Source organism: Mirounga leonina, unplaced genomic scaffold, assembly GCF_011800145.1.
Source record: "Mirounga leonina isolate KUSES-001 unplaced genomic scaffold, KU_Mleo_1.0 Mir_170, whole genome shotgun sequence".
Classification (NCBI taxonomy): Eukaryota; Metazoa; Chordata; class Mammalia; order Carnivora; family Phocidae; genus Mirounga; species Mirounga leonina.
Genome location: NW_023270433.1, coordinates 17646898 through 17663923, shown reverse-complemented (window position 1 = coordinate 17663923; position 17026 = coordinate 17646898). Strand labels below are relative to the sequence as shown.

General features: G+C 44.5%; 1 protein-coding gene across 1 annotated transcript in view; it reads left to right on the top strand.

The window, feature by feature from the left end:
* The window catches only part of PAPPA (pappalysin 1), a 240175-nt gene that overhangs the window by 56981 nt on the left and 166168 nt on the right, over nucleotides 1-17026 (top strand). Inside the window, exons 5-7 of the mRNA XM_035016597.1 lie at nucleotides 1102-1395; nucleotides 8595-8787; nucleotides 15170-15291. Coding sequence (XP_034872488.1) covers nucleotides 1102-1395; nucleotides 8595-8787; nucleotides 15170-15291 — 609 coding nt within the window. The remainder of the gene's footprint in view (nucleotides 1-1101; nucleotides 1396-8594; nucleotides 8788-15169; nucleotides 15292-17026) is intronic.

The following is a 17026-nucleotide window of genomic DNA, read 5'->3' as shown; positions in this document are numbered from 1 at the left end:
GAGCCATCTGGGGCCCTTATTAGAATACAGATTCTGATTCTGTAGGTCTGCAGTAGGGCCCGAGATTCTGCATTTTTAATCCCTTCCAGGTGATGGTCCTGCTGCTTATTCTCAAGACACTCATCGAGTCTTGAGTAGTTAGATACCCACTGACCCACTTTGAGTCATGGTGCTATGCAAGCTGCTTACGTGTGCTTAGGTGGACCTCAGAAAACTTCTTTCGTTGGGCTAATGTTCAGAGATTCAGCACACATGTAATGAGATGCCATATTCCAGGCCCTGTGATTGGCACTCGTGGTAGAACTCATTAAGAGGCCTGGCTCTGGAAACTAAGGATCTCAAATTCCAGCATGACACCTTTCCTAACTCCCGATCATGAGCCAGTTACTTCACCTGTCTGGGAATCAGTCTCTCCTATTTGGGTTGTGAGTTGAGTAAGTGTGATTATACAAATGAAGCCCTGAACACAGGGCCCGAGGATACATGATAAATGCCCAAGAGACATTGGCTATAATGACACTGTCCTAATGATGAGCTCAACATGATGCTGGCCCTCATGAGTGCTCACTCTCAGAGAGGACCAGAGATGAAGAAGTGGGATTCAGGGATGGTAATCAACTTGCTCAACGTCCTAGCATTAGCAAGGGCAGAGTGAGGACTGGGACCATGGTATCTGACCATGAGGGCTCCAATTGGACTAGACTGTGCGAGATGTTTGTAAACCAGGACATGCCTTACTGTTGAAGGACAAGGTAGCAGCAGAAATGTCCACCAGCCCAGAAATCAAAGTCCTTAAATACTGATCATGCCCCTTCGTTAAGTAGTTTGAGGTCACTTCAGTTAGGGTGTCTTACTTCTTCGGCATTGGTGTTTTCATCTGAAAAATGGAAGGATTGCACAGAATGACTCTTGAGACTCCTTCCTACCCAATCAGTGGTGCATATCACAAGTCATAACAGTTCTCGGGGCCGTGGAGTCACAGGGTGGAGAAGCCTGTGGTTACTTTGGGCAGCACCCCATTTGCCTCTGATTGATTGGGTGATTTCTGCAGCAGGAAGCAGAGTGCCGCACTTGCTCAATGCTCTGGTTTTCCCTTTGCAGGTGGCATTGTCTTGAATCCGTCTTTCTATGGCATTCCTGGGCACACCCACACCATGATCCATGAGATCGGGCACAGCCTGGGCCTCTATCACATCTTTCGAGGCATCTCGGAGATCCAGTCTTGCAGTGATCCCTGCATGGAGACAGAGCCCTCCTTTGAGACCGGAGACCTCTGCAGTGACACCAACCCAGCCCCAAAACACAAGCTCTGCGGTGATCCGGGGCCAGGGAATGACACCTGTGGCTTCCATAGCTTCTTCAACACCCCTTACAATAACTTCATGAGCTACGCAGGTAGGACTCCCCGCTCAGCCAGGCGCATGCGGCTGGGTGTCACCCATGGGCTCCAGTCCTGGCTCAGAGGAGCCTTGGTAAAGCTGCTTTCCTTTTCTAAGACTTCTTCAACCCAACAGTCCCTCATCCCAATCAATCAGGATGTGACAGTCCTTGTGTGAGCTCTCAGGGGTTCATGGGAGCTGTTGCATCTGATGTCTCCTCAGAAAGACACACTTTAAGGAGCTGTCTGGGGCCCAAGGTCAGGAGACCTACGTAGCAATTCTAGCTCTACCACTGGGTCACCCAGTGCCTATGGGTCTGTCACATTCCGTCTCTGGGTCTCCCTTCACTCAAGAAAATGGAATCTTCGGATCTGAGGAATCTTGGAGAAGGTTCATCTAATTTTGCAGTTGTATTTTTCTAAGCTGGTGGTTACTGCAACTCTTTCTTTATCTTTCCTTTTTTTTAACTGCAACTTTCTCTTAAATATAAAGCTCTTATACTCTCCTTTACTCTTTTATTACAAAAAAAAAATAGAATGCTTTTCGTTTTGCAAATACGAAATTACATGAGAGGGGTACATTCTTTTCCTAACTGCGTATATCCAGTCAAAGCCCTTTTTTATACCATCAGTAATAGCATTAAGGACTCATGGTTTGGGTTCAAAGATGTCCTGTACTTCTTTTAGAATATATCAAGGCCAATTCTAGCCCTTAGAGCATTTTTGGAAAGTTAGAACAAGGCATTCTTTTCCCAAGGCAGTCTCAGCCCTCCCCACTGGCCTCTTAGACCAGGAGCCCTAGTGTAGGAAACCAATCCACAAATTGCACATGGTAGTCCAGCATCGAATTCTATTATAATATTCGACTTAGGTGTCTCTTGACCCTACGAAAACCAGCAAGTTCTGTGAAAGCGGAGATTGTCTCTAATGCACCACTATATTCCCAGCACCTAGCACAGAGCCTGGTGCTTAATAAATGTTTGTTAAGAAGAAGAAAGAGAGGGAGGAAGGGAGAGAGGCAGAGAGGGAAGAAAATGAATAAATTCTCATAAAGGTTTAGAAAAGTGATTCTTATTAATTCTAATATTTCTCCTTGGATAACAATTTATGGTTCATAAAGGACATTAGTACACACTATCTCATTTAACTCACAACAAATATGTGGGGTAGAAATTATCCCCATTTTACAGATGGTAATACTGTGGCTCACTAAAGTCAATTGTCCCAGGTCACATATCTGACTCCAGACATTTTTTTTCTTCTACTCCTGTGTGGCGCTGTAGGTCTCCATCTCTGCTTGAACTGGGAAAGCCCTCTTCCCACAGTTTTCCATTTCTTCTTTGGTTTTTGCCTCATTTTACATTTGAAGAGAGGATTTTGCGGCTGAAACCCCATGAATTTGATAATCCTCAATAGGTCTTCCTGCTTTCCCATGTGGGCTGATGACCTCTGGGGGCTTCTGCAGTTTAAGGCTCCTACCATTCAAACCTGAGGTCTCTGGAAGGGTCAACAGCCCAACCTTGGCACCAGAAAGGGGTCTTTAGGTTTAGGTCTTTTAAAAAGACCACAGAGCTGGGTATTTCCTAAAAAGCAGATTTCCTACTGGACTCCCCTTCCCAGCCAAGCCGACATCCCACATCCGGTGCCCTGTCCCCTCACACAGCCCTGCTTACGTTCCATTTCTGTAGCACCTTTCCTTGGCCAGCTCTACGCACATGGAAAATAAACAATAACATGAATTTGGAAGTTTGCCGGATGCTTAGGGGCCTCGGAGCTGCCACTAGCTACCAGACCCCTATAAACTAAATCTTTTTTTTGTTCCTCTTTGTACAGATCTAAAGGGTGATTGATTTACTGTTGTTTTTTTAAAGGAACCCCTCAGCTCAGTGACCCATTAACAGCAGAACTAATTCACTGAGCTACGATAACAAACTTACACCCGCAAAAGCATATTCAAGGCGACCACGAGCTTTGAAATGTTTGTTTTCCTTAGGATCTCTGATAGATGAGGTGACAAAAGCAGCTGGATGAAATTCAAAATGCAGAACAGGATCGGGTTCTCAGGACCAGGGAGAGCTATGCACAGGGGCTGTGCAGTCAAGGCCAGAGGGTGGAGACCCTGCTGGGTCAACTGCTCCGAGTTCCTTCCTTCCTTCCTGGGTGCTTCTTCCTCAGGCCTGGTCACTCGCAGAGCGAAGAGTCTAGAACAGTGCTGTCCAGTAGAATTTTCTGCAAAGATGGGCATGTCCTGTGTGCATGCTGTCCAGTGTGATCACCACTGGCCTGATGTAGCTCATGAGCGCTTCGAGTATGGCTAGTGAGACTGAGGAATTGAATTGTTCATCTTCAGTAACTTTAATTAATTGAAATAACCCCACCTGGCTGGTGGCTGCCATATTGGTCAGCACAGGTCTACAATCATTATTGAGTGCCTAGGATACACCGCACACTGTGTGAAGCGCCTCATAGGCTTCTCTTGTAGAATCCTCAAAATAAGGACTATTATTACTGAACCTATTTTATGGATGCAGAAATTGTGGTTTAATGTAGCTTAGGTAACTTGCCCACGGTCGCACAAGAAGAGGAAGGTAAGCCTTTTTTCACTGCAGAGACTGTGCTATTGATCAATAAACATCTGGCTCTCTTTCTGATGCTAAGGCAGGTGGGGAGGGTCCCAAGTGCTTAGCTCCAGCAAACACCAGGCAGGTGATGGGGGCATGCCCTAGTTCAGCACCAGGAGTTTATGGTCATCTTGCGCTGCTGGATAAGTCCTGGGCAGATGAAGAGCAGAAGCCCAGACTCTACTTCCTGAAGATGATAGGCAATAGGAGGCCTCCCAAGAGCACCCTCTAGTCGGGGCTTCCTCAAGAGTGTGAAAACCAGGCCTTGTCCAGCCTGCAGGAGCAGGTATCTTGTTACCATTGTTCTGCGTGTCAAAGCCTTTCAATATGCACATCTGCTTCGACCCTGCCATCCCAGCTCTTAGGAATATATCCGAAGGAAAGAAATCTGTTGATTTGTTTAAGGATTTAATCGTAAGAATGTTCTTAGCAATGTTCATTGTCCAAATATCAATTAGGTATTTACTCTCTGCCAGGCGTGAAGAAAAAAATGCTTATATGCGTGAAAAATTAGAAACTTCTTACAAGTCCAGTGAGCATGGATTGTTGAAATAAATCACAAGGCATCCATATGATAGAATATTATGTGGCTGCTAACGGTAACATAGAAGATGCAAGAGAGGTATAAACAGAAGCGGAGGAACATGGTGGTGCAGAGCACAAAGTTTGGGAGTGCAGGCACTGATCGTGAAGCCTCTGTGCATTAGCCTTTGACCTTAGGCAAGGTACTTCTCCAAGCCTCATTTACTTTCTGGATATCATGGAGGGTAATCACACCTACCTTGTGTGATAGTAGGTGTACTCATGCAGATAAAGGATTTAGAACTGTCCCTGGTACCGTAACTTGTGCTCAATAAATGATAATTCATATGATTGTTTTTTAACACTTCAATGTGAACATGGTCACAGAGCCTTGTACCGTATAAGATCTGGCATATAAACGTGTGTGTGTATATGTATATATGTATGTGTGTGTGTATCTCTCTATATACATACATATATACATATACATATATGCATATATGCATTTATACACATATTTGTATAAATGTATGTGTATATATATAAATGTATGTATATATATATGGTGTAAATGTGTTTCTGATAATGAGAATTATAAATATTCACGTGCAATATACATATACACACACATAGACCTATGTACTCAATACTAATTATATTATCTCTAGGTAATGAGTTTAGGGGGATGTTTATTTCTTTGTAACACTTTGGGCATATTCCACGTTTTACAGTGAATATAATCATGTATTGTTATTACTATTAGTATCACTATCATTATTTAATAAAAACCAAAAAGGCAGGGGCTCTTATGAAGGGCAGCTCCGTTATCGCTACACTAGACATAGGTTAGCTTGTTAAATGCCCTTTTTAGCTTTAGGAGGCGGTTACATCACTATTCCCTATGTTACAGTGGGTGAAAACGAGGCTGGCCGGGGTGGGGGGTGGGGGGGCAGCATCTTGCTTCTGGTTCCACAGCACACGGCAGCACTGGCCCCCTGGCTTGACCCCCCGTGCTCTACAGTCTCCATGCTACAGAGGGTAGTGTGTTCTGGCGAACAAAGTTCAGTTAGCAAACTCCGGGCCGAGCCCCGACAGCATGGGGGCTGGTGCAGGCTTCCACAGTGATGAGATCCCCGAAGTCCTCTCTGCTGATAAAATGGGAACTGAAGAACAAGATGGGCTGGCTGGTCCTGGAGCTCAGATGTCGGGAGGGGAAACGTGTGGAGGCAAGAAGCCAAGAGGGGCTGACTCTAGACATGAGCTAATTGAGACAGAGCATTTGTGATAAACGGAAACCCTTTGGTCCTTCCCCACAAGATTCTGATAGCAGCAAAGTCTCTAAGTGATGTACCCTGGGACAGGCGTTTTTGGACTTCTGTTTTCAAGTTCAGATACATTTCTGTTCCCCTACCAAGTTCTGCCACCTATCTGTTTTTCATACTCTTTTTTATTGACAAACATGGAAATGGCTAATTTTTAAGTCACGAAAGGAAAATGCACTTCTTTGGGGAAAAGAAAGAAACAAACAAACCACAGTGTATGGAGGGGGGAAAATGCTGTTTTTCTCCTCTGTCCATCTTGATAAATACTTTATGTGTTCCAGCTCACTGAGTCCCCACAGCAACTCTATGGAGTGGGGTTGATTTAAATGTCCCCAATTTATACCTGTGGGACCTGAGTTTTAGAGTTACTTCCTTCTTTTGGAAAGGACTGATTAGTATTCTATTTGGTGCTTATGCCTTAACGTACATAGCCATTCCCCTATGAATAGACAGATGTGTTATTTCTGATATTTTTACCATTATAAATGATCCTTCAAAAAATAGCCTCATACCTATATTTTCCCCTGTTTGTTCATGAATATCTGTCTATCGAATTCCTGAATGTGCTATTGTTAGATCAAAGAGAATGAATTTTTTGCATTCTTATCATGGTTCTTTGTGCTCCACTCCCCTTAGCCTTCAGTGGAGTTCTGAGATGAACATTCTTGGTATCCTCATCATCTCCACCTACAGATTGGAAAACTGAGGCACTGAGGGCATGAATTCACTTGCCCATTTGACTCCGGATCCCTCACACACTGGTCTAGCTCTTTAGCCATACTTTCTTAGCCATTATCCTTCCCCTGCCTCTGACCTATTCAGTGGCTTTTCTAGAGGGTACTTTTTTTCACTAAGAAGTTCAAAGTTCATAGGAACAAAGAACATACCTGATGATCTGGCCCTTCTTAGGCTGAGACGTCTGGACTCTATTCTCCAGGCAATGGGGAACCATAGGATGTTTGCTATCCAAGGAGTTAGATGGCTGCATGTGGACTTGAGAGAGATGTATGTGACTAAGGGTACTTGCTAAGGGACACTGGGCTCTTCTCCTTTCTCCAAAGCTATGAAAGACATGCCCAGGGTGTTGGACAAGGGACCGACTGTCAAAAATTACTAAGGGGATCATAGGGAGCTTCTATGTATAACCTCCTTTCACTCCTGTCCCTTCCCCAACCTGGATTCTCAAGGTTCCATCCAACTACACAGCACCTGCCCAAACTTATTTTCTGTTTGTTTGATAAGGCAAAGTGAGTTTATGCTGCAGGATTCCCAGTGGCAGGTTTATTTTAAGATCTGGTGAGCCCCGTGCTCCTCCATCTGGGGTCCAGCTGCGGAAACCCTGACCAGGTGGACACCTCTGGGAAGTGGTGTTTTTGGAAACCAAGCCAAAATAGTGCCTTGTTCTGCCCCTAGGGCAGCTGAATGAAGCTGGTGGAGGAGTAGACAGGAGGCAGGCTCCTTCCTTAGGAGGCGAGTCTCAGACAGTCTTCAGTCCACATTATAGAAAAGAGCGTAGGGCTGAAGGTCATTTGATCTAAAGACATTTAAGAGATTGTATTGCAGCCCACTCAGACTTGGGCTCACAATCCTATTTATCAAGCACCTGCAGGATACTTTTCCCATACAGGGTCTCATTTATGCACAGAAAGAAGTTCTCATATTGATTAGAAACATGGTCTAGGAGTCCAGAATGCCTGGGTTCAAATCTCAGATGTATCCCTAGCATTGTGATTGTAAAAAAGTTGCTTGACCTCTCTCAGTCTCAATTCCCTTCTCTGTAAAATGGAGCAAATAGTAGTATTTACTCACCAAATAGTAGGAGTGTTAAATGTGTCCAAAGCTCAGTGCACCATGCCTGGCTTATACTAAGCACACTGTGAATAGCCAAGTGACAGTACTGTCCTCATTCCCAGCATGGACACTGAGCCTGGATTGTTCCTAGGGCTGCCTGCCTCTCTGGCTGTGCTCGCTGCAAAGGACTCCATGTCCCTGTGGGCCTGCAGCTCCCTCTCCTACAGCCCCTGACCTTTCTCTCCCCATCTTAGCCCTCCAGTCTGGATGACCTCAAGTACCTCCTTCTTCAGAAGCCTCTCTGGGTCACTGTCCTTCCCCATGGTGCTGTCTCTTGTTCATCAGTGGTCAGCATCACAGACTTTCACAGTCTTCTGATAACCTTGTCTCGTACAGCAGACTCGCCTTCACTCTATACCTAGAATGGTCCCTCCTCGAGGGCAGGAACATTTTTCGGTTTCATCTTTCTGTGGCCTTTGGCCCGGAGCAGAGAATATGGGATAGATGCTCAGAAGGTTAGTTTGAAGGACAGTATCACGGCCTCCACGGAAAGCAGAGTGAATGAATGAGCGGATGAATGAATGTGAAGGAATGAGTGAGTGACTAAACAAGTGGAGGAATGAATGACTGGGAGATTTGGGGTGAGTGGTGAGGGAGGGATGGCATAAGGGAATGCATGGCTTACTGACCAGAGGTTGGGGGGGCCCCGTGGAAAGCCATTTGGCCCTTGTCCTTAGCTGTGACCTCTGGTCCACTGAGGCCCATCCACCCTCCCCTCCCTCCTGTTCCCTCTTACCTGCCTCCAGAAGTGATGACTGCACTCACTTCTTCACAGACCATTAGCTGTTGAGCACTGGAAGAGGCCAGCTCTGCATTGGCAAGGGCTAGGGGGCTGGCTGGCTGGCCCCTCCAGGAGACGTCATGCAGCGGCTTCTTATCTCGCCCTCTGCCCACTTGCAGATGACGACTGCACGGACTCCTTCACGCCCAATCAAGTTGCCAGAATGCACTGTTACCTGGACCTGGTCTACCAGAGCTGGCAGCCCTCCAGGAAGCCGGCTCCTGTCGCCCTGGCCCCCCAGATCGTGGGACACACGACCGACTCGGTGACACTGGAGTGGTTTCCGCCCATCGATGGCCACTTCTTTGAAAGGTGAGTGTGGCCTGAACAGTGTTGATCCCTCTCTCTCTTGCCAAGACGAGGGAGATTCCGAAGGGAAGCTGTTTTCTTCGTCCTTGCTCTTGTTTATCGGGAGCCCCTAGCACCTAGAGGTGACGGGTCCATAGAGACACGGGGTCAATTTGGGAGTTGGGATAAATGAATGAGTGCTCATTGGAATTAATAAGTAAAGATGTATGCTTTCAATGAATGGATGTTTGGCTCTATTTTATTATGAAACACCTGGAAACTTTTATTGCTGGAACATCCTCTGGGATAGAGATGCTGGCTTCATCTCCATGAGCTCAGGAGTTGAAATTGCCTCTGGTCAAAGCACAATTGTGATAGATGTGTAACATATATTATATATGAAGGTGTGTATGTGTATATATTCATACACCATATGTGAACACACATACTTGAATACACTTGAATATATGAATACATATAATTAGAATCTTTGTGCCTAGGACTTTGTTGTAGAATTGAGGGTAGAATTTTTGGAAGATCAGGGATGATAAACTGAGGCACAAGAGTTTTGCTCCCCTGTCTTTCACTTACTAACTGTACTACCTTGGGCAAGTCACTTTCCCTCCTTAACTGGTCCTCTCCCACAGGAAAGTGGGCCTAATGATGCCTCAGTGGCCTGAAGGCAGGGACCTGAATCCAAAGGTCTCTTGTGGTACCTTTCAGGATTGAGACCCCCTGAGGAGCTCAAGCTTTAAGGGAAACAGATTCTGAAGAGTCAGGAAAACAGATTAAGATGATGACATCTACACTTGGCTACAATTTAGGGCTTATTAGTATTTAACCCCCATCCCAGCCTTTCTTAGGGGCATTTTGTCCAAAACTGATGATATACCATTGATGATGGTGAAAGTAATAACCAGCTAATGATTAACTAATACTTCTCTGTGGTTATGGTTGTTGCCATTTATCAAGTCCTTACTCCGGGTCATATTCTGTATTAAGGCTTTATATGCAAAGTCTCCAGTAACTATGAAAGGGGAATCATCAAGAAGGATCTGGGTGGCTCAGTAGGTTAGCATCTGACTTTTGGTTTCATTCAGCTGAGGTCATGATCTCAGGGTTGCAAGACTGAGCCCCACATTGGGCTCTGCGATCAGCATGGAGTCTGCTTGGAATTCTCTCCCTCTCCCTCCTCATCTTCCCCTCCCCTCGTTCGCATGCACACTCTCTCTCTCTCTCAAATAAATAAACAAATAAAATCTTTAAAAAAAATAGAAAGGGGAATCATCTTCCTCATTTGCCAGGTAAGGCAGGAATTAGAGTGAAAGATGCTAGGAGATTTGACCAAGAGCCTATAGATGGTGCTGGGAGCTGGGCTCTGACTCACATTTTGCAACGTCTTGTCTTGGGCCGCACGTGCTTTCATTAAGTCCTTCCAAAACTTAAATTATGAAGGAGGTATTACCCCTCCCCTCAAAAGATCCACAGAAAGTGGTAAGGAGCTCTCATGTGCCTGTGTGTGTATGTACAAATACATATCAGATCATGGTACCACATTAAATTTGGGCTCTAATTTTCTCCACTGCCATCAGTCCCTCAATCTAGAACCTTTGTTTGGCAGCTGGGTGAATGTGTTCATGGGGGAAGGAAATGCACTCCCTGGCCCTCTATAACCACCTCCCCTCCGCCCGCCTTCCCCTGCCCCAGCCGCCCTCACTAGGAGCTCAGAGCTGGGTTTGGGAAACGTCATGTGACACTTCAGAGCAGACTTTCCAGCAGCCTGTAGATTTATTTATTTTTTCTGTGGCGATGAGAAGTATCAGACTTTTGGTCAAGCCTTGGCCTCAGTTCCACTTAAAAATGGAAGTTTTGTAAATGAAGCTTCCCGTGTATGTATTTAATTTGTATTTCATAAAGCAGTTATTGTCCATTAAATAAATACCATCTGATTGTTGGAAACCTATTGGAGGGTTAATTGTTGTGTAATGAGATATGTCTCTATTACATAGTACCCTCAGCTTCAATCAATATGTTTTTAATAACCTATAGTCAGTTGGTACTTGAGGCTCATACAATAGCTATTCTGTTCAGTCTGAGATTTCATAACGGAGTTATCATATGTTAAATTAAAATGGACATTTTAGAAACATGTCTAATTAGGGTTAACAGCTACATAGACCATAGTCTATGGGTAAAGGAAGTCGATCAGCAAGTTCAATAAATTGCTGTAAAGACATGGAGTTATCACTCTCCCATGCCCTCAGAGTTTATATTCATGCAGACTGGCCTGGTGCAGAGTGCACAAGCTTTGCTGGCAAGTGGTCTGCACTCTGTTCTCAGCCCCACCACTCCTGGTCTGTGGGACCTTGTGCAAGCCATCTCACCTCTCTGGTTCTCTCTGACCCTCTGAATCTTCTTCCATAATTGTGCCCACTTTGCCTGGCTTTTGTGGGGAATCCAAGAGACGTGACATCTGTGATTTGCTAGCACATACACTCTATGCTCAAGAAATATTAGCTCCCATCTTGTACAAAGTTTCCCAGAGCTGTTTAGCTACTTGAAAATTCTCTTTCCCTACAAAATCTCTGGTGTTTTCCACTGCATCCATCAATGCCAACCTCTTGCCCCTGGCTATCCCTACGTCCTCCTGCTGTTCCTCACATCTGTGGTCTAAGAGAATACAAGGGTTTTCCTTAAGAAAACATATTCAGATCCTCCCACAGCCTGTGTCCTCACACATGGGCAACTGAATAAATAATTCAAGGCCACCCCTGGGTTTTCTAACTCCTTTATTTTTATCTGTCTTGCAAACATGTGTTGACTGAATGGTTTCAGTTATCTGAACAATTGGTGGTGGTGTATTAGAAAGAATTCTGGACTAAGACCCAAAAGACCTGGGTCTGAAGTCTTTGCAACCTCATTCATTTCCTCCTCCTCTTCAGCCTCAGTTTTCTGATCTGTAAGCCAAAAGTCATCTGGCCTTTCTCAACCAAGCTCCCTATCCCAAATCTCAGAACACAGAAAATGACTAGAGTAACTATTTTCTCAATTCTCCCAAGAATGGTGCATAACGAGTACCATTCTAGATGTGCAGGAGAGAAGTTAACTCATCACACACAGTGGGTATCTTAAAGAAACACTGTTCAATAAGACTTCTGCTGTAATGGAAATGTTCTGTATCTCTGTTGTCCAATATGGTAGCCATTAGCCAACCGGCTATGGAGCATTTGAAATGTGACAGGTGTGAAACTGAATTTCTAAATTTATTTAATTTTCATTAATTGAAATTCAAAGACCCACATGTGGCTGCTGGGTGCTGTATTATTAGCACAGACTTGAGCTTTAGGCTTTGATTCTCATGGAAGGTGGGTAAGAAAGATGATCTCTTCCAGTGTTAGCATCTTGTACTACTGTGATTTCAGTGTGTGTGTGTGTGTGTCTGTGTCTCAGTGACTGGTATTTATCCACCTATCTAGATACAGGTGCAAATAAAAATCAAATAAATGCCAAACATAAGAAAACATATACTCCCTGGATGTGTAGGATGCTGCCTGATTTTGGTAAAGCCTGTATCTACTCAATGACTTTATAAGCTATGAACTTGGCATGATTACTTTGTACTCATGATCTTCTATTTCCTAATCTGTGAAATGGGAACATCACCCACTGCCCAGAATCACACCATTGCATTTAGTTGCCTACTTTGCCTTTACTTTAGTCCTTCTTTTCTCAATCCATGTTTCCATTCAGCATGAAGACCAGTCTTTTTAAAATGTAAATTAGATCCTGTCACTCCCTGATTTAGAGTGGCTCCAGTGTCTTCCCAACTCTTTTATGTACAATCTCCGGGTGGTCTACTGGACCTCCATGATCTGGTCCTTGCCTACTTGTCCAGCTGCCTCTCTTAACACTCCTTCCTTCATTCATAACTCCTGTCACTCAGACTTCCTTTGGGATCCTTACAGACCAAGCCTTTTCCTGTGTAGGGCCTTTACACACCTGAAACTGCCCCTGGAATGCTTTATATCCACTCTTTATGTCATCCTTCAGCTCTCACCATAGACGACATCCCCTCACTAAGGTCTTTCATGACTGTTTCAATTTTAATTAGCCCAGTGTACCTCCCCCACCAGTATTCTTGCCTACATCATCCATTTACTTTCCTTCTAGAACTTAATGAACCCATAATTTTATATCTATTTACTTATCTGTTTATATACTATCCATCTGGCTGCAAGCTCTATGAGGTGTAGCTAGCACACCTGATTTACTTCCCCTTGGATTGTCAAAGTCTGGAACTTGTACAGTGCTAGCAACTAGAGGCGGTTCAATGACTACTCACTGAATGAACAGATGAAATAGTGAATGAATATGTGAATCAGTGACTGAATATGAGGGAAGGTACTTTGTGGAGCTCTGTGCAAACTAGGCATATTTACTGTCAGGTGGATGATGGTTTAGTCACTCATCAAAGTATTTATTAGAAACCTAGGATGTGTCAAGAACTGATGTACAGGGGACTATATGACCATCCTCTAAAACAGAGCATCTAAAGAAGCAGAAAGAAAGGCTCAGTGGCCATTAAGGTCCATGTGGTTCCTGACTCCATCCCAGAACTTTTATAATCCCATTGTCATCATAGAGCCAGTCATGTGACCCTGAGCAGCTAGGCATGGATTGTGGTTGTTGTAATGGAACTCCACCCTCCAGAGTGAGGAAGTCTCTTTCTCCACTCCTCATTCCCCACCTGCAAGTGTATTGCTATAATTATTATTGTTGCTAGTCCTGGAGTAATTCATAGATATTCAAAATATATAGAAAATTCAGAAAACCAGAAGGAATAAAAAGGGAAGGGTAATCATCCTATATTCATTCCACCACCCAGAAACTGCTGTTGATATTTTGTCATGCTGAAGTTATTTGGACAGCATTGAGAAGCTGCTCTAAATTCAGTTTTGAATATGATTTTTTCACTGAACATTGTATCTTACACATTTTCCATGAGATTTCATAGAATATTTTTGTAACAACTGCTTACCATTTCATTGAACATATTAATCTTAGACTATTTCATCATTCTCCTTTCACTGGATATTAATGTACTTGCAAAATTTCTACCTATGTATGATTTCATATTAACACTGATAAAGCTGAGGATGCAAAATCCACAATTTGAGAGTCTAGACTAGGTTAGTTATGAGTCTTAGCAACATGTCTCAGTGACTGGTATTTATCCATCTATCTATCCAGCCACCCACCCACCCACCCACCCATCCACTCAGCTACTCATCTGTCCATCCATCCGTCCTTCTGCATATGTTGGCCACCATATATGCAGATAATCAGGAGAATGATCTGTTCAGTTATAGGTTTGGGGATGAGCTCCCTGGCAGCTGTATGGAGGAGGAACAGGGAACACCAGCAGACTGATGCTCACCAGTGTCCTCTTTCTTACCATGTGAACCCAGGGGCTACAGAGCTTCCCTATGAGGGGAAAGCTATAAGGCTCCTCCATTGCATCTTTCAGGTAGCTAAAGGATAAAGGTCCTTCTAGGAATGATGAAAAAGGTGTTGGCAGGACCATTGCATTTTGAGAAATAATGGGCTGATCCCTCTCCCCTCCTGGCAGCTGCCTTCTAAACAGATGCCAAATCTGGAGAACAAGCAAGATCCCAGAGGCTGTTGTGGCTAAGGGGAGATTGAATCCAGATACATAAGACACTTGACAGAGGAAGCCACCATAATATTCCACTTCTGGGGCTCTTCCCTTCAAGGGATTGGCTTGCCCCTTGGAAAGCTGCTAAAATGAATTAGATGTCGTGGTAAGGAAGCTGCTTTTGACTGTTAAATCAGAGGTGATTCATCCATTCCCAGAATGTCAGGCCTGGAAGGTTCTATAGGTATCATCTGGTTCAGCCAACTCATTTTCAGATGAAGGAACTGAATCGTGCCTTCTTTTTATTTAATACCTAGGACACAGGATGGTGCCTGGCACATGGGAGGTACCTGACAAACACTGTTAAAAGAATAACATTTGAGGTCAAATGGAGCTAAAGATTTTTTCACAACCACACATCAAATCCTCAGTAGAGCTTTGGATATCTGATGAAACTAAGATTAGTATGGGTAGTAAGTCCTTGGCCTGTTGATTCTGTACTGCTTGAAATTAAAGAAGTATATCTATCATCAGGACAGAAGCCACATAAGTCCAAACAAGATCTTTGCTGGGCAATGGGGAGGAATTTCACTCATGGTCGTATTCTGAAAACTTTGGCAAGGATAAGGAGGATGGGGGTAGCAAGGAATTGTTATGTCTTCTGCCCTGGTGCCTTAGGCCTAGCTGGATCAGGAGCTCATTCAACTGTTCCTAAGTCGGTGCATTTCCCTTCTTTCCTTGGCCTCCTAGAGAATTGGGATCAGCATGTGACCTTTGCCTGGAAGGGAGAATCCTGGTGCAGTATGCCATCAATGCTTCCTCCCCAATGCCTTGTGGCCCATCAGGACACTGGAGTCCTCGAGAAGCAGAAGGTAAGCCAGTCTGGAAGCTCACTTACAGATTGGGGGTGCAAAGAACAACTCTTTTGATGTAGATGGAGCTTTATGATTTTAACAGTCTTTTCTGCATACTATCTCATTGGATCTTACGATTGCCTGGCAAGGCCAATTTACTTTGTTTCTGTCTTTTCCCCTAAGCTTTATTGAGACATAATTGACATGTAACATTGTATAGGTTTAAGGTGTACAAAGTGATGATTTGATACATGTATTATTGCAAAGTGATTATACCACAATAAGGTTAGTTAACACATCCATCATCTCATACTTTTTGTTTGTCTGTTTGTGAGCTCATGTAAGAACTACCCTCTAGGCAATTTTCAAGTATATGATAGAGTATTGTTAACTATAGTCACCATGGTGTAGATAAGAACTCCAGTGTTTATTCATCATACAACTGGAAGTTTGTGCCCTCAGCCCAAGATCAAGGCCAATATTCATGCATCGATTCAGCACATGTCCTTTGAACTCCTGCACTGTCTTAAGTATGTCATCCCACTTTACATACGAGGAAACAAAGATGCTGAGATATTGAACAAGTGCCCGAGGCCACACATCTGATAAAGACATGGTGTGTATGTGTGTTTATGTGTGCCTCCAGACCCTGACGGCCTGTTGGTGCACAGATCACCTTAGAATCAGCACACATACCTGGGGGAGGGGTCAAGTTTTCAGTAGTCTTTGTCTTCTTTAGTTGTTGCTAGGAAGATCCAGGACATCCACACACATGCCATAAATATCCCTTGAAGTTTTCTGCCGTGTACCCTCCTTTTTGGGATCCATCTATCAGCAAGACACTGGAGGGAAGCACCTCATCATTGCCACTGTTGGTGGGCTCTCCCCATGACCGGACCCTCCCCTTCCCGGGGGTCTCCCAGGCCCTCCTAAGGGCCAGCAGTCTCTGTGCTCTCTTATGGCCCCGCTCACTGCCAGACTCACTGGGTTTTCTGCAGAATTTAAGAGAGTGCCTTTAGCACAATGCTTTGTTCCACCAGCACTTGACCCCGACAGCAGCCACTTGGAACTTAGAGAACCTCGTGGAAAGTTGCCTACTCAGTTTCCTTCCACAATATCCCCTTCTTTAGGGCTCAGTTCTAGTGCCCGAAGCCCGGCTGGCAGAGACCCCATGTTCTCCCGTGCCCTCAGAGCTTATGCTCCACCCCCCAGTGTCTCTTGCTCCTGTGCAGGCAGCTCTCGTCCATGGTTCCTGGGTGGGGACTCCAGCCATCAGAGAGAGCAGAATCTGATTCCTCCCTGAGGTTCAGCAAGAACTCCCTCCGTTTTCTTTTATATTTTTAGAAAGAAGGTTGAGAAGAAAAAGCCAGAGAATAAAGCAAGGGAGAAGGATCAGAGAGGAGAGTGAAGGAGAAAAATGACAGCACTGTACTTTGTTATCTTCTAAAGTAGCTTAAAATAAAAATGAGAGCTGAACTCGGGAACTCTAAACAAATCCATCTGGAATGTAAAGTGAGAGGGATGTCTGGGAGAAGCCCTCAGCTCAGGCCCCCAGGATCACAGGCTGTCAGACTTGGAAGGGGAGCCTGGCTCATCTAGCCCCAGTTCCCACCCAGTGCAGGAATCCCCCTGGTGCCCTCCCTCATCCAGGGTCTCCTAGCACCAGCATGTACATTCCTGGGCCTTCCATTCTAACTCCATTTGTTAGAAAGTTCTTCCTGAAATCTACAATCATGACTTTTCTATCCCAACA